General features: G+C 46.2%; 1 protein-coding gene and 1 non-coding gene across 2 annotated transcripts; both read right to left on the reverse strand.

The window, feature by feature from the left end:
- Positions 1-313: 313 nt before the first annotated feature.
- On the reverse strand, positions 314-25,361 carry tubgcp6 (tubulin gamma complex component 6). Its single transcript, XM_086109858.1, has 25 exons — positions 25,110-25,361; positions 23,901-24,701; positions 22,989-23,152; positions 21,924-22,137; positions 20,590-20,748; positions 19,343-19,464; positions 19,147-19,210; positions 18,950-19,059; positions 18,752-18,843; positions 15,298-15,437; positions 12,447-12,596; positions 11,973-12,054; positions 11,403-11,491; positions 10,558-10,673; positions 10,324-10,462; positions 10,175-10,246; positions 7,203-8,841; positions 6,188-6,331; positions 5,889-6,048; positions 3,746-3,887; positions 3,327-3,521; positions 2,114-2,246; positions 1,117-1,330; positions 654-847; positions 314-575 (listed from the first exon to the last, which is right to left on the reverse strand). Exons 1-25 carry the CDS (start codon positions 25,167-25,169, stop codon positions 484-486), a joined length of 5,487 nt encoding a protein of 1,828 aa, XP_085965984.1. The 5' UTR covers positions 25,170-25,361; the 3' UTR covers positions 314-483.
- Positions 3,969-4,040, reverse strand: trnag-ucc (transfer RNA glycine (anticodon UCC)). The gene has a single exon. It is a non-coding gene; the product is annotated as a tRNA-Gly (tRNA).
- Positions 25,362-27,043: the final 1,682 nt, after the last annotated feature.

Genomic DNA, 27,043 nt, shown 5'->3' on the forward strand with positions numbered 1-27,043 from the left:
AGCCAATCGCAGGGCACACAGAAACGAACAACCATCCGCACTGGGGACAATTCTGAGTGTTCAGTCAGCCTGCTGTGCATGTTTTTGGAATGTGGGAGGAAACCGGAGTACCCGGGGAAAACCCACGCAGGCATGGGGAGAACATGCCAGAATCGAACCCACGACCTCTGCACTATGAGGTCAACGCGCAAACCACTGGCCCACCGGGCCGCCTATGATTAAACAAAATTATAATAAATTTCCTTTTCTTAACCTTTACTTTTTGTCAGATACAATAATCTGAAATTAAAGTAAGAAGTCTTCAACACAAATGTCTATTATTTTAATTGGTTTATTTGTTTGATTTTTACAAATATAGTGGTTTATGTGAACAAAATGCTTAAAACTGATGAGACACAGGATGACATAGTCTGAGGCATCTCAATTACATCTGTTCCAGTCAATCCGTGCATGTGCTACATTGTACATTTGCCGCAAAGGTGCTCAAGAGTCTTTGTAGTAGTTGTTGAAGTTGATGCGCAGGAGGAAGTCTTCCAAATGAGGCTGGTAGCCTCTGTTCACTAGCTTGGTCACCACTGAACAACAACGACGACAACAAACGTCAGCCAACGGTTCCGTGATGTCGAACACGGAAGACGTAGGATGGAGCTCACCTTTGAAGAGGAAGTGCGAGTAGTATTTGAAGGTGTTGTACGACTGCTGCATGGCGATGAAGCTGGGGTGCACTGCCTCCCCCTGCTGGCTGGCCCAGGGCAGTGCAATCAGCTGAGCACGGAACTTCAGGATGAGGCTGAAGATGCTGTGGATTATGTTCATCACCGGAGCGGCCTTCTCCGTCAGCAAAGCCCTGACAACCAAGTCACAAACAATCATGTGTGTGTGTGTGTGTGTGTATATATATATATATATAGAGAGAGAGAACTCTAATATAAAAGTATGACTTTGCCTGTATTTTGTGGCATGTTGGGAATTATGTTGAAGTGAGTTGAGTCTGTGCTTTTAGAGCCATCTTGAGGCATCCATAGGCAATTACAAACCTTTTGGGGGGCGGGGGGATCATCTTGGCAGGCTCCGCCCCTCAACGCTGTACCGTGCGAAGAAAGAAAGGCGACTGACCTGAAAATGGCCCTGTTGAGGTAGTCAGCGTGCGTGCGGTGGATGGCGTCCAGGTCGCAGGCGGCGGCCATCTTGGCGGTGAATTCGCTCCATGACACCTGCAGGATCTGGTTGGCGATGTAACTTTGGATGACCTTGACGAAGTGCTGCATCTCGTGTCGGTACAGCTGCAGCTGGCGGAACTGCACCGAGCGCCCGGCGCCTTTCACCACCGCTGACGCGCACAGTGGACATAGCACACAGTCTGATTATTCAGATTATTACCATCGAGAGTGGTCGCAAAGAGCCTACAGATCCACCGGAACAGCTGAACTTTATCGGGGATCGTCAGAGGCATGTGACACAAGTTTGAATGGAATTGGTTTCAGGCAGCCACATCCCCAGTTATAAGAGGGTGTGCGCACTTGTGCAACCACATTGTCTCAGTTGTTTAGTTTTACTATTAGCCGAACGAGTGCGTCTCCTCACACCGCGTTATTTATTAGCTTGTAAAGGGAACAAGTGACAGCTAACTCCTCTCTATTGCAATTTCTGCAAAGTTTAATATAAAAAAGTGAAAGTACATTTTATGTCTTATCTGAAAAAAAAAAAAAGCATAGTGACATTTCATTCGGCCTCTGATGGCGTATGACATTTCACTATGATTATTATTTTTTTGCAGGGGGGGGGCAGCTGTTTCATTGTCAGAAATCAATGTTAATAGCGTTTTCTTCCACATTTGTGCTGCCTTTGACCCTTTAACACATCGCTCTGCACATCCCCTGCGGGAACCGAGTGATAACAATCAATAACGAGCGTAACGCTATTTTCTATATGTGTTAAAATTAAAGGACAAGCGTTGAGTGGTCTGAGCAGCGGCTCACTAATCAATAGCGGCGGATCCAATAAGTCCACACAAGGGTAGAGGGAGGGGAAAAAAAAAAAAAGTTACTGGTCTACTGATCTCTGTGAATACAAAGTGGAACGGGGCCTTCCCAGAATGCAACGAGGCACTCACCCGTCCTCTTGAGGTGGAACCAGACGTCGCGCAGGCTCCACACCATGTGCTTGAGCTGCAGCTGGAAGGAGAACAGCCGGTTGTACTTGTTCATGCAGCTGTCGGTGATGATGATGTTGAGCGGCCAGGCCACCTGGGGGCGCCCACACACAAGCACTTTGAGTTGAACGTTCACAAGGGTGCCTTGACTTGGAAATCGGTTTCGTCACCACACTGCGAATTCAAAATATCCGTATCTCAAATCATCCTTCCCCATTGAAATGAATAGAATTGCCATTCATCTGTAACAGATGAATGGCCACCCCCCCCCAACACCCCACACAAAAAAAGTCATATGTATTTTAATCAGGAAAAATAACACACTATACTATTGCAATTTATAAAAAAAATACGACACAACTTCATAGAATGCAAAAACTGAAATAGTTTTTGCACTTTAATTTCATCTACAGTATCTAAATGGGCCTATTTCTGCTGTGCACAACTTGGCCATTAGGGGGGCACGATATAAAAATATTCGAATCAATCACGTCTTTATTTGAAAACAGGAAAGTATTTCAACTTGGCAGTGCAGATGCACGCACAAACTACGTCCGATTCAATTACTGGTTTGGATTGTGACATTTTTGAGAGCTGTTTTCCAAAGTAAAAGCAAACGTTTTATTTTAATTCAACACAAAGACGATCAGTATGCTTCCATGGAGGACTCCAGAAGTAGGAGAATATTTACTGACGAGAAGCTGAAATTCCGAGCAATTGGACAATTTAAAAAAAAATTATTGAAAACAAAATAATCAAATAATACTAAATTAATTTGATCATTGATTAGCTGTCCAACGACCAATGTAACCGTTTTTTTGTCATACAGCTTTGAATCATGATTTTACATAAATGATGACTCTCTCTTATTGGGTGATATTTATAATATTTTATTTTAATGATGAAGCACGAAGAAGACTGCTGCAATTTAGCAGCAATTTTGGTCGTTTTCCATCGGAGGATAAAGAATATATGACTGTGAGTATTCTTGTGGACTCTTGTCTGCAAGTGTTGCTGTATTGTTTGCATTCAAACATCAGTCGCTGGAAGGGTTTTTCTAACGACAACCCGATTACGCTGTACAAAGTAAAATGCGATGTAGCAAGTGATAAACGTTTCTCCCCCAAATTGTATCATTTGGGTTAGAGTGGACGCGATGGCGAGCGCGTGTCACCTTGTAGCGCAGCTCCAGGCAGTTGAGGGAGTCGGGGGCGTGCGGGTGGAAGGTGTCGGGCAGGAAGCGCAGCGCAAAGGTGAAGTTGGCGGCCAGCGGCGTGTCGCCGTGCAGGCTGTACTGCAGCGCCTTGCTGAGGATGGAGTTGAGCACCAGCGGGGTGAGCAGCTCGCCGGGGGTCTGCCCGCTGCCCATCTGTGGGGGACGCCGCACCAAGCGTTTACTCGACAGCACTTTTAAACGTGCCGAGCACACGACATCGTTTTCCAAGCGCTTCGGACGGCTGTGGAAAATCCCGTCTGATTGATTGATTGTACTAATCTGTCCAGTTTTCCGCATCGGCATCAGCCGGTCATTCTTCAGGTGTGGCAGCTTTTTGGGCTGACGTGAGCTCGTCCGCACTCCGAGCGAGGCCTCACCTTTTCAAACAGCCGATCGCTGAGCGACTGCGCAAACTCGCCGTCGTCCATCAACAGGAAGTGGCGCAGGGCTTCAAAGTGGCGCTCCACCCCCAACTCCACAAAGAAGTAGTCCACCACCGCCTTGTTCACCAGCGACACGCTGCAGGCGGAGCAAAGGCGAGGACATGACTTGAAATGAAGGTCACAAAAATTTGACATCAGGAGGAGAGAAAAAAAGGATTGCGTTGGCCGGGAATCGAACCCGGGTCAACTGCTTGGAAGGCAGCTATGCTCACCACTATACCACCAACGCTGCGCAGGAACAGATGTGGAATGTTTGGGAGAAGGAAAGTCTGCAGCATTCCACCGTGGGGAAGGCGGGGGGGGGGGGGGGGGGGGTTTGGGAAGCGGTTTGCTTTTCTTGTTGGGCCATGTGACGGAGGAGCAGCGGAACAAACCCCCTTTTTGGAAGTCAAGTAAACGCAGTTCAAAGCTCACGCTTTGCCCTTTCTTTGGCTTTTTTTTTTTTTTGTATGACGTTAGCAGCAAAAGAAGAAAAATGTGAAGAGCTTGAGAAGGAAAGAGGGAAATGGAACTCAGTGGTGACATAAGAATGAGTGTGTTTGCTCGGAAAGAGGAAATCAACACAAATTATTTTACCGAGCGGATGATAACAATTTGGCTTCTGCACTTATTGTAAAAAAAAAAAAAAAAACCCCGAACTAAAAACAAGAAAAAAAAACATGAATTTCCTGCCATTTTATGACACGTGGTTGTCAAATGACCGGGCGCTTCATTTTGACAAAAGCAGCGCTTTGCTGCCAAGTTATGCCATCTTGCTACTAAGGAACTATTTTAACGTGAGCTTGGGAGCTTTATTTAGACAAAAGTAGCACTTTTGTCCCCAACTTGTGGCATCTTGGTGCCGAGGAACTCGGTTGAAGTGAGCTGACCAAAGCGGTGCTTTGCCACCATCTTAAGCCAAAGAATCAAGTTGAAACGAATTAACGCGCTTCATTTGCATACTGGTAGTGCTTTACAGTCATTTTGGTGCCAAGGAACCACGTCCAAGTGAGTTGAGGAGCAGTGGCAAGAGAGAAGTGGCGCTCTGCCGACCTTGTGGAACCTTGGTATCAAGGAGCTGTGTTAAAGTGCGTGAAGGAGCTTCATTTGGACGAAATTAGTGTTCTGCCGCAATCTTGTGGCACGATGGGCCATGGAACTATGTTGAGGTGAATCGAAAAGCCTCATCTACACACACAAAAAAAAAAAAATAGTGCTTGGCCGCCATCTGGGGCATCAAGATGTCAACAAAAGTACAGTAGAGTGACTTGAGGAGCTTCATAAAAAAAGCTGCACTGTACCAACATCTAAAGTACGTATAGGCCAGTGGTGTCAAACATACGGCCCGCGGGCCGGAACCGGCCCCCGAGGGGGGTTCGATCAGGCCCGTGGGATAATTTAAAAATGAAAAAAAGCATAAAAGACACAAAATGAATATTTTTATTAAGATGCAATTCATGTATTAACCGCTAGTCATTGTTTTCTCTTTCGTTTGTAAAGTGTAGGTGGGGGTTACATTTAGATTTCATATGCACATGTGTAAATGGTTTAAAAAAATCCTTTCTTTATAAATCTTGTTTAATCTTAAAATGCATGACTATATTTTTAAATACTAATTGTTCAAGTTTTGTGCCTTTGTACAATCAGTGGGATCAGTTGCACTGCATATATGTGAATGATAAAATTAAATTGCACATTTGTCGAAGGAAATCTAAGGTGTTTTATGAAATGTTAGGTAAATGAAATGTAGGTACATTTCAACATTTTCCTCATGTACTTGTGCGTCGCTATATCAAAACAAAGGAAAGACATATTTTGGTTATTTATAGCAGAGTATGGTATAATTTTAATGGTCTGGCCCACTTGACATCAACCGAGGCCGTATGCGGCCCACAATATGAAATGAGTTTGACACCCCTGGTATAGGCGATTCTTCAAACTTTTTTTTTCGGGGGTGCATCAAATATTTGGTCCTGGTAGCCCACGAATGATGAGAACAGTTCTTGGACTGAATCTCTTTGTAAAGTGTGCCGATTTTTGTTGTGAAAAGTGACAAAAGGTCAGGTGCAAAGACGTATTCCGGTTGTTGGCTACTCACTGCGTGATGAGCGGGGCGGTGACCGAGTGTTTGATCAGAACCGGCAGGGAGACCATCTCGCTGAGCCGCGGCGAGGTGGCGTCGGCGGCGTGGCGGAGGGCGGGCAGGCCCCGGGGGCCCCGGGCGACGTGCTTGAGTAGCTGACACTCGGGGGACGACGCTGTGACAAAAAGACGGCGGTGAAAAGGAAGCGGAACGACCGACGTCGGCTCGGCCTTCCAATTTGACGTCATGAACTTCGTACGTCCAAACGGATCTTTTTTTTTTCCCCGGCGCACACAAGCACGCGCATGACTGACCCATGAGGCTGTAGCAGTCCTCGTAGTGCTCCACCTGGTACTGAGCGGACAAGGCCAGGAGGTATTCTCGTTCAGACTTCTCTCCGGGGGACAAGTCAAACCCGGCGCTCCCCACCTGCTCCTCGTGCGTCTCCGACTCGCCAGCTGTTGACAGTACGCAGACGTTCGAGGGGTAGTTGACATTAGGCCACAACAACATTCCGCGCTCACAATCACACCTAGGGACAATTTGGAGTGTCCCATTAACCTGCCACGCATGTTTTTGGAATGTGGGAGCAAACCGGAGGACCCGGAGAAAACCCACCCAGGCCCGGGGAAAACATGCAAACTCCACACGGGGAGGCCGTAGCCGGGATCGAACCCACGACCTCTGCACTGTGAGGTCGACACGCTAACCGCTGGAGCACCGGGCCGCCCCCTCCTATTTTCTTTTTTTTAATCTTCCGTGTAACGTAACCTGCCATCAAACGGAAAGACATTCAATTGTTGTGCGTGTCGCCGGAATAGCTCGATGAATAAAAGACATGGATGGCTTTCTGACAAATGAGGTGAAATGGGATCATTTCCCGAGTTGCCGCTGATGTTCTCTCGCGGCACCCTGGTTGGGAATCTCGGGTTCAAATGAAGCTCCGCAATTCACTTCAATGTTGTTCTTTAGCTTGGGAGAGGCCACGAGGTGAGCAGCAGCAACAGAAAACGGGGGAATCTGCAAGTCATGAATTTGCGGGGGGGGGGGGGGGGGGGGCGCTCGCTTGAACTGAGAGGCAAGCTTTGTACATTGCGAGGATGCGAGTTTAGCCTGCGTTGTTGTGGAGAGCCTTTGCCACAAGTGCACGGACCACATGCACTGCGGTGCGGGTACGTCGCGTCAAAATCAGGCCATCTGTAAGCCGTTCAGTTTTCGAGGAAATGTTGTGAGAAGCGCTTGAACATTTCTGGAACCAGAATTTGTGTTCTATTTACTGGATGTCAAAAGCATTTGCGCTCATTTCTGCAACGGGTTTCACTTCAATACCTGTGACGTCTTTGCTGTGATCCACTTTCGTGTCCGCCTCCAATCGGGCTCCTGGCAAAGAATACGACGGGTTCCCCCGTTCTCCTCCCGGCGCGGAAGCTGGTGGCGCCGCGCCCACCACCACGCAGCCCACACCCAGAGCGGAATCGGAGGCGTGTCCGTATTGACTGCCCGGCGGCGGGGAGGGAAGCGGGTTGCTCAGGGTGACAACGCAGCCGCCGCCCAAGCTGGAGTCCGAGACGTGGCCTCGGGCGCTTGCGGGCGATGGCGCGGAGACGGGCGGCGAGCCAGACACCACGCAGCCGACCTGAAGGGTGGAGTCGGAGGCGTGGCCGTGCTTACTCCATCGGGGTTTGGCTTCGGACACGTCGGAGACAAACTCGCCCACTTTGATGTTGGCGTCGGAGGCGTGGCCGTGGAGGTTTCGCGCGGGGGGCGGGGAGAAGAACTCCGAAACGTTTCGTCCGACTTTGATGTTGGCGTCGGAGGCGTGGCCGTGGAGGTTTCGCGCGGGAAGCGAATCGACAAAGTCGGACACGTTTTCTCCTACTCTGATGTTGGCGTCGGAGGCGTGGCCGTGTAGGTTTCGCGCGGGGACCGGCGAGAAGAACTCCGAAACGTTTCCTCCGACTTTGATGTTGGCGTCGGAGACGTGGCCGTGGAGGTTTCGCGCGGGGACCGGCGAGAAGAACTCCGAAACGTTTCCTCCGACTTTGATGTTGGCGTCGGAGGCGTGGCCGTGGAGGTTTCGCGCGGGGACCGGCGAGAAGAACTCCGAAACGTTTCCTCCGACTTTGATGTTGGCGTCGGAGGCGTGGCCGTGGAGGTTTCGCGCGGGAAGCGAATCGACGAAGTCGGACACGTATTCTCCTACGCTGATGTGAGCGTGCGAGGCGTGGCCGTGGACATTGGGGGAAGGTTGAGGCGCTTTGACGTCGGAGACATGCTCGCCGATCTCGATGTGCGAATATGAGGGATGCGCCGTCGGAGAGCGTGAGGAACGAGCGGAGTTCAGGTTCGAAGGCGCCTCGACAGCGCAAACCGTCTTACAATTAGAAAGACTGCCGAGTTTTTCTGGCGGTAAAGCATGAGCGCCGTCTTCGCCTTTGACTGCCGCGCCCTCTTGCGGTTCCGCAACTTTGTCTTGCTCCACGAGCGCAGAAGCGTCGCCTTGCCCGAGCAGCGTCGCATCCTGAGTAGGCAGCCCGTTCGTTCGGGATGCATTCGGAGCCTCCTCCGGTGCGCCGGGTCCGAGGGACAAGTCGGACGTGGAAACGCGAGCGTGGATCGGAAGCACATTCTCGCCCGCGGGGGAGCGGAAGACGGAGGACCGCTCGTGGAGCACGTCGGGCTGCAGCGCGGCGGAGCCGCAAGCGGGCCGGAGCCGGGCCAGAGATTTGCGGCCGGCGATGCCTTCCAGCGGACTGAAGGGGGCGCTGAAGTCATAGTCTAGAAGCTGCGCGGTGGGACACGCCTCAGGGATGTCAGCTCCCATCTCGTCCTGCTTGGCGTCGTCGGGGTTTGGCGACTCGGGGAGAAAGTCGCCAGAGATGAAGGCGGCAGCGTCCGCCGTCTGACACTCTTCCGATTCTTCGGGCTTCTTCGGTTTTGTTTTAACCAGGGGCTCTGAGGGAATTTCCTGTCAAGAAAAAATACATTTGATTTGGAAGGAGATGCCATTTTGTGCACATGCCAAGTGTTTTCGTGCTCTTGAGTTCGTTTGACTTTGTGTGCTGTTTTGATTCTATGCGAGTCATATCTTCAAAATGATCCGTCCAAGGAGCGAGCGCCAGGCTTCTTATAGGGACTATATTACGATTTTAGAAAAAAGTATTCATAATAATGGTTGTACTGTATTGGCCCGAATATAAGACGGTGTTTTTTTGCATTGAAATAAGACTGAAAAAGTGGGGGTCGTCTTATATTCGGGGTCTAGACATTATACCCATTCATAACGCTAGATGGCGCCAGATATCAATGAAGCGAATACTGAACTTGACTCCCCGGGCCAAAGTGAACCCCTGCTACGAAGAATAAAAATAAAAATAGCGGTAGCACAAAGAAGAAAAATAAAAAAATAATGGGAAGAAGGAAAAGAGAAGAAAATAGAAGAGATAACAGAAAATAGAGAGACGTAGTGACAATCTGGTTGGTCGAAGATCGGCCAGGTTGACCGGCAGCTGAGGGGAAGTTATGATGTCATTTACATTTCAAAAACCAGAAGCCATTCATTTACGAACGTGATTGCACTTTAAATTTGAATGAGGCAACATGCTTTTTCTCTCAAATATATTGTTATAATCATTTGTTTCAGATGTACTGTCATTATTTTCTGTATAAAAATTAATTTGGTGTTCAAAAAGTCTTTTGTTCAATCTTGAGTCTTGAAAAAGAGGGGGTCGTCTTATAATCAGGGCCGTCTTATATTCGGGCCAATACGGTAATAACCGAATATTTAGAGCATAAACATGTATATCCAAAAGTGAAACTGAATCTTGATTCACATCACAGAGGGGAATATTTCACAATTTTATTTTCAAACATTTTGCTGGTTGTGGTTTACCAATTAAAATTCACCATCTCAAACAATTACGTCGGAATGTGTTTTGATGAATTTATGTCCCGATAAACGCAGTCTCACTTTTTGAATTGAAGTCCTGAAATTGATCCACTTTTCGACAATATTGTAATTTAATATCATGCGCCTGCATGTTTTTGTTTGTTTGTTTTTTATATCATGTTTCGCACAAAGAAATAAGGATGACGAATAAACAGCAGAATTAGTTAGGAAATGCAACATTGATTCTACAGCTTTACGGATGCCGCGTGTGCTTTTTAGCCTATTACGGCGCACCTGAATGGGATCTGGCGGCACCCTGTTGGCTGTTGAACAAAGCCCGTTTTGGCGCCACTCTTTTTTTCTTCCCTTGAAGGTGCATTAATGTGGATAAAGACAGAAAACAGTATCATACCAGCGCTGACGGGTGCTGAGGTGGTGAAGCTAGATGTCCCTCCTGGCCCAAAGGATGCTTTTCCAGGATGGCCTAATCGGAGGTCACATGACATTCAGTCGCTAATGCGCGCTTGCGCACGCCACTTAACAGGCCTGGGCGCAACGCACCCGCAACTCTCGCCGGTCATTCGCGAAGAAGTGAGATCGAGCCTCGTCGAGTCTCGTTCTCTGCGCCCTCCACAAGGCGCGCCGCTCCTTGCGAGCCGCCTCTTCGGACAGGTGGCTGTACTGGGCGATCAGCTCCTTCCTACGGTCCGAGTCACATGCACATGGCGCGCTCGCTTTCAATTGGAAATAACAATCGACGGGAGATTCCTGAATGAATTATCAATCGGATGTCACCTGGCTCTCTGCTCCAGTTGCTCCTCCAGCGCTTGCAGCCTCTTCTCCCGGTCCCGCAGTTCTCTGGCAAAGCTGAAGTCGTCTTCCTCTTGCTTCTTTTTGGCCGCGCTGCGCCACTGCGACAGTAGGAGCGCATCGTACGGTAAGTCACGTACTGTGCAGTATTCGATATTGAAAAAAAAAAAAAAAAAAAAAAATGATTTCAAGATGTCACTGTTGATCAATCAACAAATAAATGAATAAAAACATGTCGGACTTGACTGAACTGTGGGGAGGGTGTTCAAAATGACTCACATATGCTAGCAGTCACCTAGACCGGGGCGTCGGCAAGCCTTTTTTTGGACACATTTGAAGTTCCAGTAATATCAAATAAATACAACCCACTTCTTAAGTTGTGAGAAAAACAGCAGACGATTCTTTGACAATAAAAATGAAACAAGAATTGATGACAGGACATCACCCTCTTTATGTTTGTCAATGTAATGAAAAGTAAATGAACATTTGTCACATCGTGTTTGAAAATTGCTGAAGACATTGCACGTTTCTTAAATGCTTTTTCAAAAACCACACGAATACCAACAACTTTTTGTTTGTTACCAGCAAAAGCAAGCAGACATTTAGACTGTTTTTGGTTTTTCTTACAATATGATGACCTCCACCATTGGAGGTGGTTTGGTTTGAACATGTTGCATAACATTCCAATTGGCCCTCCTCCTCTTTTGTTTTTTTTTTTTTTTTTTTTTTTTCAGTTTCTGACCTTCAGTGGAAGAAACGTGGACACCGCCGGTCTTTTTGTTTTTTGCAAGCAATTCTAAATCTTTTTTTTTTTGGAAAAGAGAGGATACCTCCTGCTCCTGTTCCAGGTGCTGCTTGAGCTCCCGGTAGCGCTCCCTCTTCCTGGCCTCCTCAGCCAGACGCTGCGACACCTGGCGCCCTGCAGGAGACGACGGAGGGGGAGAGCGCCGTGAGCCGCTTAAAGCCCCCCACCCCTCCGCCCCAAACCCCCCCCACCCCCCCGGACGCCAAAAATGTGTGCTAAGTGTCTTGCGCGCACGCACATCAAAAGCCATTGCCATCTGCCTCGAAACAAACGCCGATACTTGATGGCGCCAAGGCACGTAAAAAGGAAACGGGGCCAGCCAACTTTGCCTGGCATCTTCTCAGGTGCGGAAAAGACGCGAGGAGTTTGTTTAAAAAAAAAAAAAAAAAAAAAGTGTTTGCGTGGTGATTAGGCTTCTACTCAAAACCAGTCCTCGGCGCAATTAGCCTCGCAGACACGGCTAACGTCGGTTCCGACACAGAGCGCAGCGATTTGGATGGAGGTTCAATCAACGGGGGCAAGAGGATGAGGCTGCATATCAGACACCACATGGCATTCGACATGCTGTGTGTGTTTGTGTTTGTGCAACACTAACCACGAATGCTCTCCAAGGTTTTGGCTGCCGACGCTCTGACCTGATTGATCAACTCCTGGCGCGCCTCCTCCGCTCGCTGGGCCTACAAGGATAAACAACAATCACGACAAAACGAGATGCCGACACCCCTTGCGCCAGGGTGTCAAACTCGACAAAACACGGGAAGCCTTGGAGACAAACGAGTACAACCTTAAAATGCAATTTGGAAAATGAGGCAGAGAAAGTCACCCTTTGCTTCAGTTCCCAACAAAAAAAAAAACAAAAAAAAAAAGAGAAGGAAAAATTACCCTCAAAATGATAAAGTTATACCCCAAAGTTGTTGAGAAAAAACACTCCTTAAAGAAGAAAAAAAAAAAAGTTATTCCGAGCCTTGAAAGAAAAACTTTTTAACCCTGAATGACCTCAAGCTTCCCACTGCATCCATCCAAGCCACGAGCGACATTTCCAAATGCCGACTTGTCTGCGTCTGAATACCTGCACCTCCCGGCTGACTGCACTGTGCTTGGCGATCCTCTCCATGCGGCCCCGGTACATGGCGCAGTCCCTCTCGATGCCCTCCACCTCCTGCAGGGAGAAGGTGACGGCGATCCGTGGCACGGGAAGCTCAGACAAGCAGATGTAGTGCTGCGGGGGGGGGGGGGGGGGGGGGCGACACACACACACACACACAGGAACAGACACCTTATTATCCACGACATATTGCAACAGTTCCTCTCTTCATTCCACATATTGTTTAATTCTATAATCCTTCACCGCGGGATTTCGTTTTAATAACATTCCCTGTCATGTGAATTATGCACGCGAGTGTGTAAAGCCCAATTTCATTTTGCGCTTGGAGTTTGCAATGGTACACAACTGCACTGCATCATACAGAGAGCTAATTAGAATACAGCGATGCTTTCAGCGTCTATTTGTTCCCTGACCAGCGCCATAACTAAAAAGAGTCTCATCTAAAATCAGCTTTGCCCAGTCATTATATCGAAGTGCCATATTAAAACCTTGCGCGCCCACGGTGCGCTCCTTCTGATGCGCTTACGTTGGCCACCAGGTGGCAGTATAATACAGACCTACACAACAACCGTTTCTCAACTGACTGAGAAAGCTGCTAAACAGTCGTTGTATTAAAACCGAAGATAACGAATATATGCCTGTGAGATATGGTGTCAGTCGACATGGGTTTCATTTGGGTTCTTTTTTTTTTTTCATCATAACAGACACGATGGTACCTTTCTATGGCGTTTTGGTTTGTGTTAGCATTAAGCTAGCAGAATCTCCTGAGGCAAAGTGATGGTATCACCCCCTCAAAAAAACGAAAACTTCATGAGCTGGGTAACTCCCCCAATTTTGGGTTGAGCACTAACCTATTCATTGAAGAAAGACCTAAACTCCCGAACAAATCTGCTCTGAAAATGGTCGATTCCAAAACTCCTGAGGATTACAGTAGTTTAATATTTCCAATACAAAACGTATGGTGTGGTTGACACCAAATGAGGCCATGAACTCCATGATGTGAAACAGAACGATCACCGATGAGGAAGCGACCTGAAATGTGTGCTGCTGATGGACATAAATAGAAACAACTGGCTGTGCTTGGAGGAGTTGACTCACGATATCTGCGGCGAAGATGTTACAAATTTAGGTAGCAACCTGAGCCAGCCAAAAATATTGTAGCGCACACGCTCACCTCAAACTAAGACCACGAAAACGAAGGAATAGATGCCCGTCCGTCTGAGTGTTGTTTCAAACTGAAAACAATATCATCAACATGAAATTAAAAATATCTCTTGTCGAGCTCTGCAGGTGTACCTAATGTTATGGTCACTGAATGAGCAAGTCGCATGATTCCGCCCATGGGATGGCGAAAAAGTGTCCTGAGACAAAAAGCAGAGCAGTGTGTGCTGCAATCCGTCACACTCAAGTCTCAGCACGTCCTGACGATGTATCATCACAGGGATGTTCACGTATTGATAAGGATTTGAAAGAGACAGTGAGTGTCCCTGCTCTGTCTCAATATTGATTTGTCGTCCCTTGCAGGCGGCGTCCTTTGTTTTTTGGTTTTTTTCTAAATGGATGACAGCGACGTGAACAGCAGATATAATAATGCAACGGGCTTTGAAATATAACAAGGACATGAAATACGGGCGGAGTGAGGACATGTTTATGCTCAACGTCATAAAACACAGTGGAACCTCTGAAGAGGTCATATATTTTGCAATTTGATGGGATATCTTCATGAAAAATAGGCCTCCAAAGTTCCGCACCGTGAGCAAATAGAACATTAAATATCACATTGGGTTAGTATTGTTTTGTTTTTTTGTTTGTTTTGTTTTGTTCCAGTGAGAGCAAAAACGGAAAATCTGATGATAACCATAGAACAGGAAATGATGCTTCGTTTACATACCTTGCCAGAATTTGTGGAAGATGTGCAGTGACCAGGCAAAACACAAATTATTTTTAATTTTTTCAGAATTAATGCTATACAGCAGGGGTGTCAAACTCATTTTTTGTCGCGGGCCATTTCGGAGTTATGGCTTCCCTTGGAGGGTTGGTGCAAAATCTCAACGTTATTTATTACCCATGACAATTTGACATTTTGGTACAGATTTCAGCAAGAATCATGAAAGTTGACACAGATGATTGGCTTCCGAGGGCCACATAAAATGATGTGGGGGGCCGGATCTGGCCCCCGGGCCTTGACTTTGACACCTGTGCTATTGCTATACAGGGTGTCGACAAAGTCCGGGTAACAGTGGAGATTTCATGTTCACCAGACCTTTCGCAACTGGACTTCTTTTCTATGAGGTAGACTTTAAACCACGTGAGAGAAAGCATTTCCAGTCAGTGTGCTGACATCGATGCCAACGCAAGCCGACTCCAACGAGTTCATCCAGAATTTTGCAAAGCGCCTCACATCATGCCAAGCAAATGATTGGAGATCAAGTTGAAAGTGTTATTAGTCAACATCACGATTGAAAGGCATGTGTTCTTGAAAATGTACCCAGACTTGATGGACACTGCAGATGCGACGTGGCCACGCGCGCGTGTGTGTGTGTGTGGCATTGTGCAACGTTTACGCACGTGATGACGGTTCTCTAGTGATGTGTTTTTATGAAGATGGTGGGCAGCTATTTTATTTTGAAAATCGTTCTTAAAGTTATGGCATGTACATGAAAAATAAGTTGATTTACTTAGCTGCAAATGGCCGTCACATATGTAAGGGGATGCCTTTAATCAGCGTATGCGAAATGGCGTCACGGCAAGGGTTCCTATGATGTCCAACATGCGTGGTGAATTGGAAGACGAGCGGGAATAGAATGAGGCCAACCTGAGGGCAGCATATTTTCAGGAGGTTGATGGTCTTCCCGCAGACGTACACGTCGTTGGCGATGTGCCTGAGGAAAATGGGCACGCACTCCTCCACGTCTTTCGAGATCAAAGTGTATCCATGGACCCAGAAGTGTTTGTCTGCAGAAAGAAAAAAACCAAGATAACATACATCATGGGAATTCCGATGGCCAAATGGGAAGCCCGCTGGCAGTTGAAGCCGTTGTTCAAGCAAGCGTTCACTCAATTGACCAGAGTGTTTGTAAACGTTTTATTGCCGGGAAGCCGTTTTCCACAAAGCATGAGCGGTATTCATTTTTTATTTACCGAGAGTGAGTGTGAACACGTATTTGACCATATGCGATCACGGTATTTTCCGGATTTTAAGTCGCACCGGAGTACAAGTCACATTTTAGGGGGAAATGTACTTGATAAAATCCAACAGCAAGAACAGACATGTCATCTTGAAAGGAAATTGAAAATCAAATAGAGAACAACCGGCTGAATAAGTGTACGGCATGCTAACGTCACATGACGTATAAACAACAAACAGATAACGTGCCTGGTATGTTCACGTAACATATTAAGAGTTCAAGAACAGGCTAACAAGTTTACCAAATCATCAGTATCACTCTTAAACTCTAAATCCATTGAAATCTTCATCCTCTGTGTCAGTTTTAAACAAGTCCGCCAACCCCGGAGGCAGAAGATGCGGCGCTTCCTCTTTTTCGTCGCTTACGTTCGACTCATCAATGACTTATTAACACAGGCCTAGAGCGCCCTCTTGTGGGTTAATGTCAAAATAACGTGAAATGACATAATATTTTAAGAATTTCACAGACAAGCCGCACCCCCGGCCAAACTGTGGGGGGAAAAAAGTGACTTATACAGGGTTCCCACTCTTCCACTTGCTTTTTATTTATGGACCTTTTAAGCACTTTAGAGGGCCAATTTAGCCATTTTGAAAGGACTTTTTCTCCATTCAGCAGGGGATTCACGGTGGATTTATTTGACATACGGTATGTCAAATTTTCATTTTCCTACCTGTATTGAATTCATTCTCAAATAAAGTACACTAAGAAAAATTTTAATTTAGAAAATGTAAAACTTTTGAATCAAAATTTGAAGGATTTTTATTGATTTTAGAAGCTTTTCCTAAAATTAAGGACAATTAAGAACATAATTGTACAACTTCTTTTTTTATGGATTTTTATGAACTTTAAGGACCCGTGGGAACCCTGTTATAGTCCGCAAAATACGGTAGCTGGCAACCAGTCTGGGGTGTACCATGCCTCTTGTCTAAAGTCGGCCGGGATGGGTGTTGACCGGAGTTCACCCGCCACCCAAATATGGACAGATGAAGCAACACCGAATCCTTCTTAACACAGAGCCCATTACAACTTCTGACTTGTATTATTACCGAGACTTGTGTTTGGAAACAGTTGAGCTCAGTTCGTCCTGGGCCAAATGAACGGGAGCATGTGAAGGCGTTGGGCTTCTGGAGCATTTTACAGCCAAGAGAGCTTAGTCCATTGCCGACAGCTCCCCCACCTCCTCCTCCCACCCCCCTCCCGACAACCTCCGAGGGCGCCCTCCAGACAAGCTGGAGCGCGGGGTGCGCGGGGTTCAAGTGCGGAGAGTTGATGAGGTGGAGCCGACGAGCAAATTAACCTCTTAGCCAGACAAAGCAGCCGCCGTGGCGTGACCTTGAACGGAGCGCTGCGTGACAAACTACATTTTGGCCAGGCAACGGTGAGCAGCATGCATTCGGCGGGTTTTATGGATTACTGTTCAAACACAATAATTGCAGTGAGCCGGAACTGTCACCTCTGCAGGCTCACAAACAATAAAGATGAACGCCATACAATTAAGAAATGCAGGACTTCATATTAGGTAAGAACACAGTGAACAAACAACCTTCAATTAACTCGAAACGCCTTAAAGGGGGACATAGTCTGGAAAATGTATTTTGTACCGTTTACAAACATTTGGCCTGCCTATGAAGCGGAAAATCAAATAACCGAGTAAAATCATTATCTGCCTATTGCACTTTGATGAAATGGGTTAAATGAGCTGCCAGTGGTGGCTTTGCGCAAGGTAAGCAGAGCTGCATTGAGTTTGTCGTGCGGTCCGCATTTTAAGAGCGCGAGCGGGAGCACGTGTGGGAAAAGGTCGACACAATTGTTGCGAGCAAAAATGACCGACAAAACACGGCTGTTTTTTTTTTTTTTTTGACTCATGCTTGGGCTTACTGCCGATTACTGTCCAATAACGTGATGCAATCCTTCACGGACACAAGGACAAATCCGGTAGGGCAATAAAAGAAACGTAATGAAATCATTTTTCTTCCGCGGAAGAATACATCTCGAAGGATTTATCGGTTTGAGACGCGGCTTTCGAACAAAATGAAAGCGAGAGAATAATCAGAGGGTGTGCGTGTCTGTGTGTGACCTCGTGCTTTTTGCCTTCCATTATTTGGGTAATAGATTAGTCTTTGATTTGACAAGTCATTGATTAGCCGGATAATATGAAAGCAACAGCAGCCGTGTGACCTCCAAAAATGGGACTAATTGTTTCCTTTCACTTTTGCAAAAACACACGAAAAAAAAAAAAAGACTGCAAACATCTTTATTAAAGGGGACAAAACACTGTTGATTGTGGTAAATCCACTTAGGCCTCTGAAATGCTTTGAAGCTAGACTTCAGTGTCTGAAACACTTTTGTGAGGGAATCACGAAGGGCCGACAAAAGGTGCGGCATTCCTGCTATCATCCCAAAGGCAAAAGTGAGTGGTAAGCAGAGCTGCACAGAGTTTTCTTGGATGCGGTGATGAGCCTTAGCTACTGTGTTAGCTTCCGCTAGCAGTAATCACGTGATAGCTTGATCAAGTTGCCGATGCGGTGGTGGTTATTTGTCGGGAATTTGCAAATGATGAACCGCAAATATTCACTGTACCGTATTTTCTGCACGAAAAGGCGCACCTCAAAGCCTTCCATTTTCTGAAAAGCGCACAGCGCGCCTTAAAATCCGATGCGCCTTGTGTATGGTCATTACGATTTCGTCGCCAAAATGGCTCCTTGCTAGAAACCTGCTTACAACGCAGAGTTCAAACTTAAGGCGATCGGTTTCGCAATTGAACACGGAAATTGAGCAGTGGCAAGCGAGTTCAACGTTAACGAATCAATGTTATAACTTGCTGTTGGTTAAGTGAACTGTGTCGCTGCTTTAAGTTTCACTGACATCTGGTCGTTCTGTTGGCATTTCCTTGAGCGTAGCGAGTGGATGCACTGTAGATTGCAGCTTATAATGCGATGCGTCCAATGTATGAAAAACATGACAAAGAAGGCCATTCATTGAAGGTGCGCCTCATGATCCGGTGCGCCTTTTAGTGTGGAAAATACGCTACTTCAACTTTGGAACTGTTTTAAATGCAATTTAAAAAAGAAACTAAAATACCTCTGAAGCGGAGGTAGTCTTCGTTGACTTGGATCATGAACTCGCCATAAACGTCTCGAAACACGCCACTGTACACCCAATCGGACACGAACCTGATTCAAGAGAGAACAGACGATCGGGACAGGCAGGTGGAAGTTTTTTTTTTTGTTTTGTTTTGTTTTGTTTTTCAGAGACGCGACGGCGGCGTGCGCTGCCGACCTGGTGTAGGGCTCGCAGCTGCTTTTGAGGAGGGAGAGCAGCACTGGGTAGTTCTCGTTGCTGCAGTTGTTCTGGGCTTCGTTGTACAGGTGGGAAAGCAGCTTCACGCCCTGAAAGCAACGGCGAGCGGCTTTGAGCCTTCTGAAAGTCGAACACGAGAGCTCGACGGCGCGTTGTGCGGATGAAAAGCAATTTACCACGGGGAAGGCAGCCCGGTCGCCACCCAGAGGCCCGTCCACACGGCACAGTTCTGACAGATACCTGAGATGAAAGCGGAGCGGCTCATTGGCATCAAGGCCTTGGTTCTCCTTTCATCTAATTGCTAAAGGCTTGAAAATTAAAAGCAGACCTTGGTCTTACCCGATTTAAAAAAAAAAAAAAAAAAAACTTCACCTGAGTTGTTGGCCGACCTTGCGGAAGAGGAAGCCAATGGTTAGCAGGCTGAGTCTGGGAGGCGTGCTGAGAACGCACGCTCTGTAGTAATGCAAGTACTTCCTCAGACCTCCCGTGAAAGCCTTCGAGAGACACAGACACGCCGTCGTATGACATTTAATAAACGTCCTGAACCGAAAACAAAGTTACAATGGTCCGGTTTCGAAGGGAACGAACGACTTTGCACACGCAGCCGCACAAGATGTCCCGCTCCGACAACACCCGACTTCCTGTTTTTATTGTTTTATATTGACATCCTACAAGTGGTTTTCATCGGTTAGCGTTCCGACTTATATTTGGCGTACAGTTTTTGATTTAACCTTCATGTGCAACACATTTTCATGAAACGATTATTAAACATTTGTCCCGAAATACAAGCGCGGTGTTAATGACCAAACGCTACGTGAATTCGAATAATACTGAATACGCTCTTGAGGAATAAAATCTCTGTCTCATTTGTGATAAACATTTAGGCCTACTGCACGATTGTATTTTCATGTTGGTCAAGACGGTGTAACCTGGAGATCGACATCGTATTATTAGGCGGAACGCCGAACAAAAAGTCTGACGACTACTGACCTGGAACAACACGTTTTAAGTCCTCCCATGTTTCAACTTGGGTGGGTGGAATGACGTCAAAACAACATCAACAAAACGGTACTAATCGGAAAAGGTTGTATTTGCATATTTTAGTAGAGATGACTGAGAATGCGTATGTAAAGACATGTCTGTAATTCTTGATGACTAATCACGAATGACATCGGCCGACCTTTTTCCCGAGACGCTTAAATTTGTTATAATTTATTATGGCAGAACGTAGTAAATTAAAAACCGTGTTGGTTTTTTTTTTTCCCCCCTCACAACTTAATGTTCAATTAAATCTTACTTCAACAATCTTGTTGACAATTACATGAAGTGCCCTGTCTGGGCCAGTGGAGTCTTATGCAAATTTGAGTTAATTTAAACATGAGAAATGATTAGAAACGCGCTAAAGTGTGAGACTGCACTTAACGTTGCTTGTTTGAATGTTCGCCGTCTTACTCTTTTCGTTTTTAATTTCTCCTGCAGCTCGTCTCGGCAGCAAAATGGAAGGGGCTCCAAAAAAAAAAAATTGCGTTGGCAGATAATTGCCGCCCCAAAACATAACGCTGTCCGCAAAAAATAAAAAATAAAAAACAAAAAAAACAAATGTGGTGAGGTGTACATACCTGGAAGACCAGGCCCTTCTTTTCAGGACTCTGCAGCGAGAAGCGGCTCAGCCTCAGGTAGAAGGTGCCATACTGGGCCAGCTCGCCCAAAAGACGAGACACGCTTTCCGGAGAGGCTCCCGACACGCACACGCCGGGGCGCACGTCGAACTGAACATTCTTGGGAAGACCACCCACAAAAAAAAAAAAAAACAACAACAACACAGAAGCTTGTTTCAGACTAATAACAGTTCATAAACTGTCTGTGTGAAAGCCATCACATTTCACAGCGAGACACGTCCGTTGCGACTTGCGCTTTATTAATATATGAGAGCGACTCTTTGGTGTTTGTTGTCCTTCTTATGGATTTTTTTATGAGAAGTTGCTGGCCAGCGTTCTTGTGGGAGGCACAATATGATGCAATGCAATTTTGCACGACACAACAACCGCCCGAGCTTACGTGACGCCGTCGAGCGCAGCTGCCGACATGTTATCGCTTCACAAGACAAAAGACACTGTAAAAAGAAAATAACTCTTCTGGAGGTATATAAAATCTTTATGGGGTGGCAACAAAAATAAGCTCCCTGGTGATTGTTTTTTTTTTTTTCCTGGAACGAGTTGAATTTTTAATGGGATATTTTATACGCTTGTGCTTTCTGCTGTTCTTGGAGTAACTGTACAGTATCCATTCCAGACCCTAAAGATGAAAAAAAATGGAGAACTAAAGGGAATTTTCCAAAATAAACAACTTTTAAATGTAAATCGCCATGCAAAAGGCAAAAAGCATCTTGATGCATTAACAACACTGAGTAATTTAAAAACATACCAATTGTAAGTTGTTACAATTCATCCGCAAAGAGCACATCGAACCTACCGTATTTTCCGCGCCATAAGGCGCACCCTGTATTGTATTCCCTTTAGCGCAGCTCCATCTAGTGGATGCATAACGTAACCGCAGCCACTAGTGTCGCTTCTATTCTATGCGCCTTAATAATGCGGTGTGCCCCATATATGAAAACAGTTTTAAAATTCACTGAAGGTGAGCCTTATACTCCGAAGCGCCTTATGGTGCGGAAAATACGGTACTTATTTTTCTGTGTGAAAGAAAATGTCTTTCTTTCTTGAGTGCATTTTAAATATCACAATAATATCGAAATTGCAATATTGAACCCCCAATAAGTCCGGCGATGATGGACACGTCCACCGAAATTCATGTCAGTCTCTCAAAACTGGTCTCTCATTCGTCACAAACAACAATTGCCTGATGCTGAATTTAATCACACCTCATTCAAGAACAAAACCTTCGTAATCGCCACGCCTAGCTTCTTAATAGATGGAGAGCGAGAGGGTTGTACCTGGTTGAGAGGAAAGGTGGTGGACGCCACGCCGATCAGCACGTTCAGGAGGTCGCCCACGAGCTCGCCCTGAGTGTCGACGGGCAACGGGAGGAGCGGGGAGGGCACGCTGCCGCTGACCACCCTCATTTCGCCTTCCCACAGGCGGTACAGCTGGTCGAAGGCCTCTCTGCCGCTCTCGCTCAGGTACAAGGACTCTCTCCTGCCGGGCGGCCTATTGGCACGCACAAACTGGGTCAATGATCGGATTGCATACCAGGTGTTTAAAAAAAAAAAAAAAAAAGACAAAGTTATCCTGTTGTTTTAAATAACACAATGCGCAATTCTCTTAGTTGGATGTTTAGTTTGACAGTTAACCTTTAGAGTGACAATTAACCGCTTCAACCCTCTAGTTTAAAAATCGTTCCCTCTCTGCCAAACTGCCGCTTGATGTGAAGTTAGACGAGTTCATTGCCACGCACGTCATTAAAAAAAAAAGAAAAAAAAGAACAGGCGAGCAAAATCTCGTTTTGATAATCTCGGAAGTCCGGCCCACATATCTCAAGGCACCGCTGTACTGGCTCTTCCATCGTCCGTCAGATGGCCCCTGCGTGAAGTGGACTTAAAATATTCATCGATAATATTTTCATATCACATTTGGAGAGGCTGACATTTTTTGTCATGAGGACCTTGAGCGCCATTTGTTGTTTTATGCGACGCTGCCAACAAACATACTGGATGAAAATCAATGCCAATCACTCAACCAGCTCAGGGCCAAAGCCGTATAATGACCACATGTTGCCTTGAAGCGTTTGAGGATTTTTGTCGACTTATTCAAACATACTGGCCTTAAAAAGTTGTTTTCTGAAACCATATATTCATATTTGATTCGCATATTTCAGGTGAAATTACTTTTCAAAGCCTGACCTGGAAGAGAAACTGAATATATTTTTGAACAGCAGATTTGAGGAGGCGGTCAATTGTGGTCAGTCGAGGTGAACAGGGGTTAATAATGTCGTGCGTGGCAAACTGTCCTTCAAATGATGATCGGAACCTCCGCGAAGGTGTCAGGGACTGAAGTCTCACCAGCCGACGGACTCCCAGCAGCAACGCACGCCGGGCTCGAACGTCCGCAGAGCTTCCCACACATCCACCTCTGGACCGGGGCTGGCCTCCGACTGAGAGTCCGGCGTCAGGTTGGAGGCCGACTGGAAGCCTTCATCGTCAGACTGATCCAGACACGGCGGAACCTGCATCAAACACGGCGATGCGTTTGACTCCAAATATGCCACACCGGAAGAGAGTCAAATTTCATCAGAAACATTTGATGAAGGAAAATAAATTTGGAAGATTGTAAATGTGTCGGTCTCATTTCTGTGGGTTGGGTGACTTCTGTGACGCAGGAAAACAACGCCCCTATCGAATAAATAACATAAACGCGACATTAACGTAGGGGGCATTTCACTTCGCAAAAGTGACCGTCTCGTCGACGTAATATTGGTTGTCTTTTTATGACAAGCTGCGGTTGAAATTTTACTTTTATGCATATGCACATTTATCGCTTTGCTCCTTTTCGGTCCTGTAAAAACAATGGATTGCCAAGATACTAAACAAAAAGAATTTATTAAAACAAGACAAAAATGTTTGGGGTGATAAAAAATAGTTTTTAAAGTGACTATGGCGCGCCTCAAAGCAGCGGTGGGTGACGGTTCGAGCTGCAGACGTCAAATAGTTTTATAATCGATTATTATACCGGGCGGCACTGTGCGCGACTGGACTGGTTCGCATGTCCGCCTCATAGTTCAGAGGTCTTAGGTTAGGATCCACGATACACTGAACACCGCAGCAAGTAAACCGCAATATACTGAAGCGAGGGGCTGTGATTAAATAAAATGTTGATTTCTTTTGTAATCTGATTTGAGTACAATTATTCAAGTAATAATGTCTTGCCGTTCTGTCATCTGCGGAGGAGGGAAACTATAGAAACAAGACTTATACCCTGATGGTCAGCCCAGTTACATCAACGTTGCTGGGCACAGGAGGAAGGTCCAGTCTGATGTCCAGGTCTGAGGTTCGAGTGTGCTGCAAGGCGCCAAACAAGGTCAACCTGGTCTCTTTCTCAAATCTCTCCTCCGTGTCCATTTTAGTCTTGACAGCCATCAAGCCTGCACCTGGCTGAGCTTCCATCAACCTCCGAGTTCCGCACAAGTGCTCCACGGACGCCCACTCCTCCCCGCACACGAGCCCCCAGGCGCGGGCCTCCAGCCTCTGCAGCTCCGTGCTCTGGTAAGGCCATGGTGCGGGTCTCCGCAGCACGGGCCGCTCCCGCCTCATGTAGTCCCGGCTGAAGCTGGGCGGCGGCGGGGGCGAGGAGCCGGCCAGGTGCACCAGGAGCTCAAGGACGGAATCTAGCTCGCTCAGGCCAGAGGCGGCCCCCTCCGGAAGCGTCTCCAGCAGCTCCTCCAGACTCTCGGCCTCCTCCCGGCAACCCGCTACTCTCAGGTCAAAGCATATCATCAGGACTCTGTTCCTCGGAGGTGAGCTGAGCCCAGGGGTGGCGGGCGCTTTGACGCCATACTGGAAAAGCTTGGACAGCAGGGTGCCATAGGCTCGCTTCTTCAGAGCTTTTTGGAAGGCTTCTCTTGAGACGCCTCCAAGGGCCCGACGCTTCCACGACACCCCGGCCAGGCTGCTGTCACACAGGGCGGTCAGCAGCTCTGTGATGCTGGAGCTGGTGCTGCAGCCGGACTTGATGGGATGTTGAGGGCTCGGGTACATGGTGGCACTTACTCCTCCAGCCTGGATGACAGGAAAGATGATGATAGACTAAATTGTTTAAGACTCTATGTCAAATGCCTTGAGATAGGGCTGGGCCATAATGGAAAAAAAATCCTCATAATTGTTTTGACCGATCTTGAAATTATAATGAATAAACATGGGCGTTCATTCAACAGTCTAAAACACAGGTGTCAAATTCCGGTTCTAGTTATCCTGCATGTTTTCCTTCCCTCCCTGATGCAACACACTTGATTGAAATGACCGGGATCGTTTTAAGGATCCTGAAGAGCTTGCTGATGCACTGTCCATATATGGCTACGAGCGAATTGAAGGTATCGTTCGCTAAACTTGCCGATATCGAAAGGTGAAGTTAGCAACATATAATAGTGCTTTCCGAGCGATTCGGACGATGTAATAAAATTTGGTTACCTTCAAGTTGTTGGCTGTTGTCGGCTCATTCTGCAGGCAGACTCGATAGTCCTCCTGCATGCTAGCACATGCTAACGGTTGTTGTTAGCATCACTCGTCAATCCATTAGCGATCCTGCGGTTGAATTCACGAGCGTCCCGTTCCAAACGCTTATTACTTTGCTTTCTTGCTGTTGAGTGTAAAAAGAAAACTCTGCTTGTTTGTATGGCTAACGGCTAGTCTGTCATTCATTTCCCATTGCAGCAAGGAGGCAAAGGGAACATCCTTAAAGGTGATTGGCCAACAAAAAAGCATGCCAGCGTTCATTGGCTGATTCTTCCTATAGTCCACACTGATTGGTCAGATCGGTCAGTCGTACACCGCGCTTTGGTAATGGTGCGTTCAGGTGACGATACAAAAATAGCAAACTTACTAATTCATATGAAATATTGTTTAAAAAACAAATTATTACGTCATGCGATTTCAGTGTGTGTGTGTGGGGGGGGGGGTTCTATGTAATGTCTAAGGCCCTCTAACTTTGGGGTTCAAGAGCGATATTAGATTAAAAAAATAATTGGGACAGGTCATTCGGAAATGAGGTTACAAGATTAAAATGTGGTTGTACAATTTTAATGCTGAAATAACATGTAACGAACAGTTTTAATTATTTTAAATAGTCATAATAATAAACAGTAATAATTATGTTAAACACCCAACAGTAATAACTAAACATTGGTTAAAAATACATATATACTTTGTCTATAGTTGACAGTTTTCTAAATCAATTTACGAGAATTTACGTGACCAATTTGGGTATTGAATTAGGATGACTTTTTTGTTAAGTTTAAGGCAACTCTTGATTCTATTAAGAATTCAAATGTAATGATTTCAGACAGTTTCTTACTACAACACAATACATCTTTATTTATATGCATGACAACAGTTTTACAGCTCTTCAATGTGAGGCATTACACACATTGAAAATCTTGAAAAAATAATTTTTAAAAATTGAGTACATAATATGCAATATAAGAGAGACTCAAGTTGCGGGTTGAGAAAGGATGACTCATGAAATTAAATCCACTTCATTTGATCAAAAAACTAGCTTCAGAACATGCATTTATATATTATTCATCAAAACAAGACCACGTTGCCTCGCTTTTCCCCAAAGGTAGCCTCAAAAATCTGAGAAATGTCTAATTAGAATGTTTTGAAGCAGGTGGAGGTGAACGCTGGTAAACAAGCATCCCGTGCAGACGGAGAGGCTGGATGCTGATGGAGAAGCGTCGCAGGAAGGAGGCCGCCTGTAATTGTCCTGATTTGCACTGTAAAACTTTGAAAGTAACTGGAATTATGTGGGCCCTGTCCAGGTCACCGGGTCTTAAACTAAACATGTGAAAGTGGACGGGCAAATTGGTGCTTTTGTTAAATCCAGTTTCTTTCATCTTCGGCAGCGACTGAATGTCATTATCTTTGTCTTACCGTGGTAATGTGTGAAAAAAAAAAATCAGATTTTTGGCGATTTTGAAATAGCTGATAGTGATGAATCGGCAGAGTCTTCATTACAAGTTTTGCTCCGACCAACCAATGAGAGGAATTACTTCCACTTCAAGTGTGCCGATGCAACAGCCACGGCCCGCAGCCACTTGTGCTTGTTAGGCAGTCAATACGAGGCAATTTTGGCCCCTCATCTTTCTTTATTCCCATTTCGTGCTTAGCTGTCAGCGCCTAATTAATGTTTTCGCAGTCATTCGTCAACCTTCACCACCGAGGACAGGGACGCCGGGGTGGTTATTTATATTCTCGACTCATTTTGCAAAGCTTTGTTTTATTCGACCGCCTCATGCGCTTTATGAAGACTGACAATATTATTGGAGGTAGCTGTGCTCAAAATATGAGAAGAATACAAGTGGGAGGCAAATAAACATGTCAAGATTTAGCACTTGGCCTTGTAA

The sequence above is a fragment of the Hippocampus guttulatus genome, chromosome 4, assembly GCF_054856545.1.
Source record: "Hippocampus guttulatus isolate MCC_2025c chromosome 4, RoL_Hgut_1.0, whole genome shotgun sequence".
NCBI classification, from domain to species: Eukaryota; Metazoa; Chordata; class Actinopteri; order Syngnathiformes; family Syngnathidae; genus Hippocampus; species Hippocampus guttulatus.

What these genes read in the sequence shown, in the direction of transcription:
- tubgcp6 (XM_086109858.1), bottom strand. Translation starts at nt 25,169, where the DNA reads ATGCAGGAGGACTATCGAGTCTGCCTGCAGAATGAGCCGACAACAGCC. An exon ending in ATGACCGGCGAGAGTTGCGG is followed by an intron (nt 10,247 to 10,323) that starts GTGCGTTGCGCC and finishes ACCTCCGATTAG; the next exon opens with GCCATCCTGGAAAAGCATCC. An exon ending in GGACTGCTACAGCCTCATGG is followed by an intron (nt 6,049 to 6,187) that starts GTCAGTCATGCG and finishes TTTTTGTCACAG; the next exon opens with CGTCGTCCCCCGAGTGTCAG.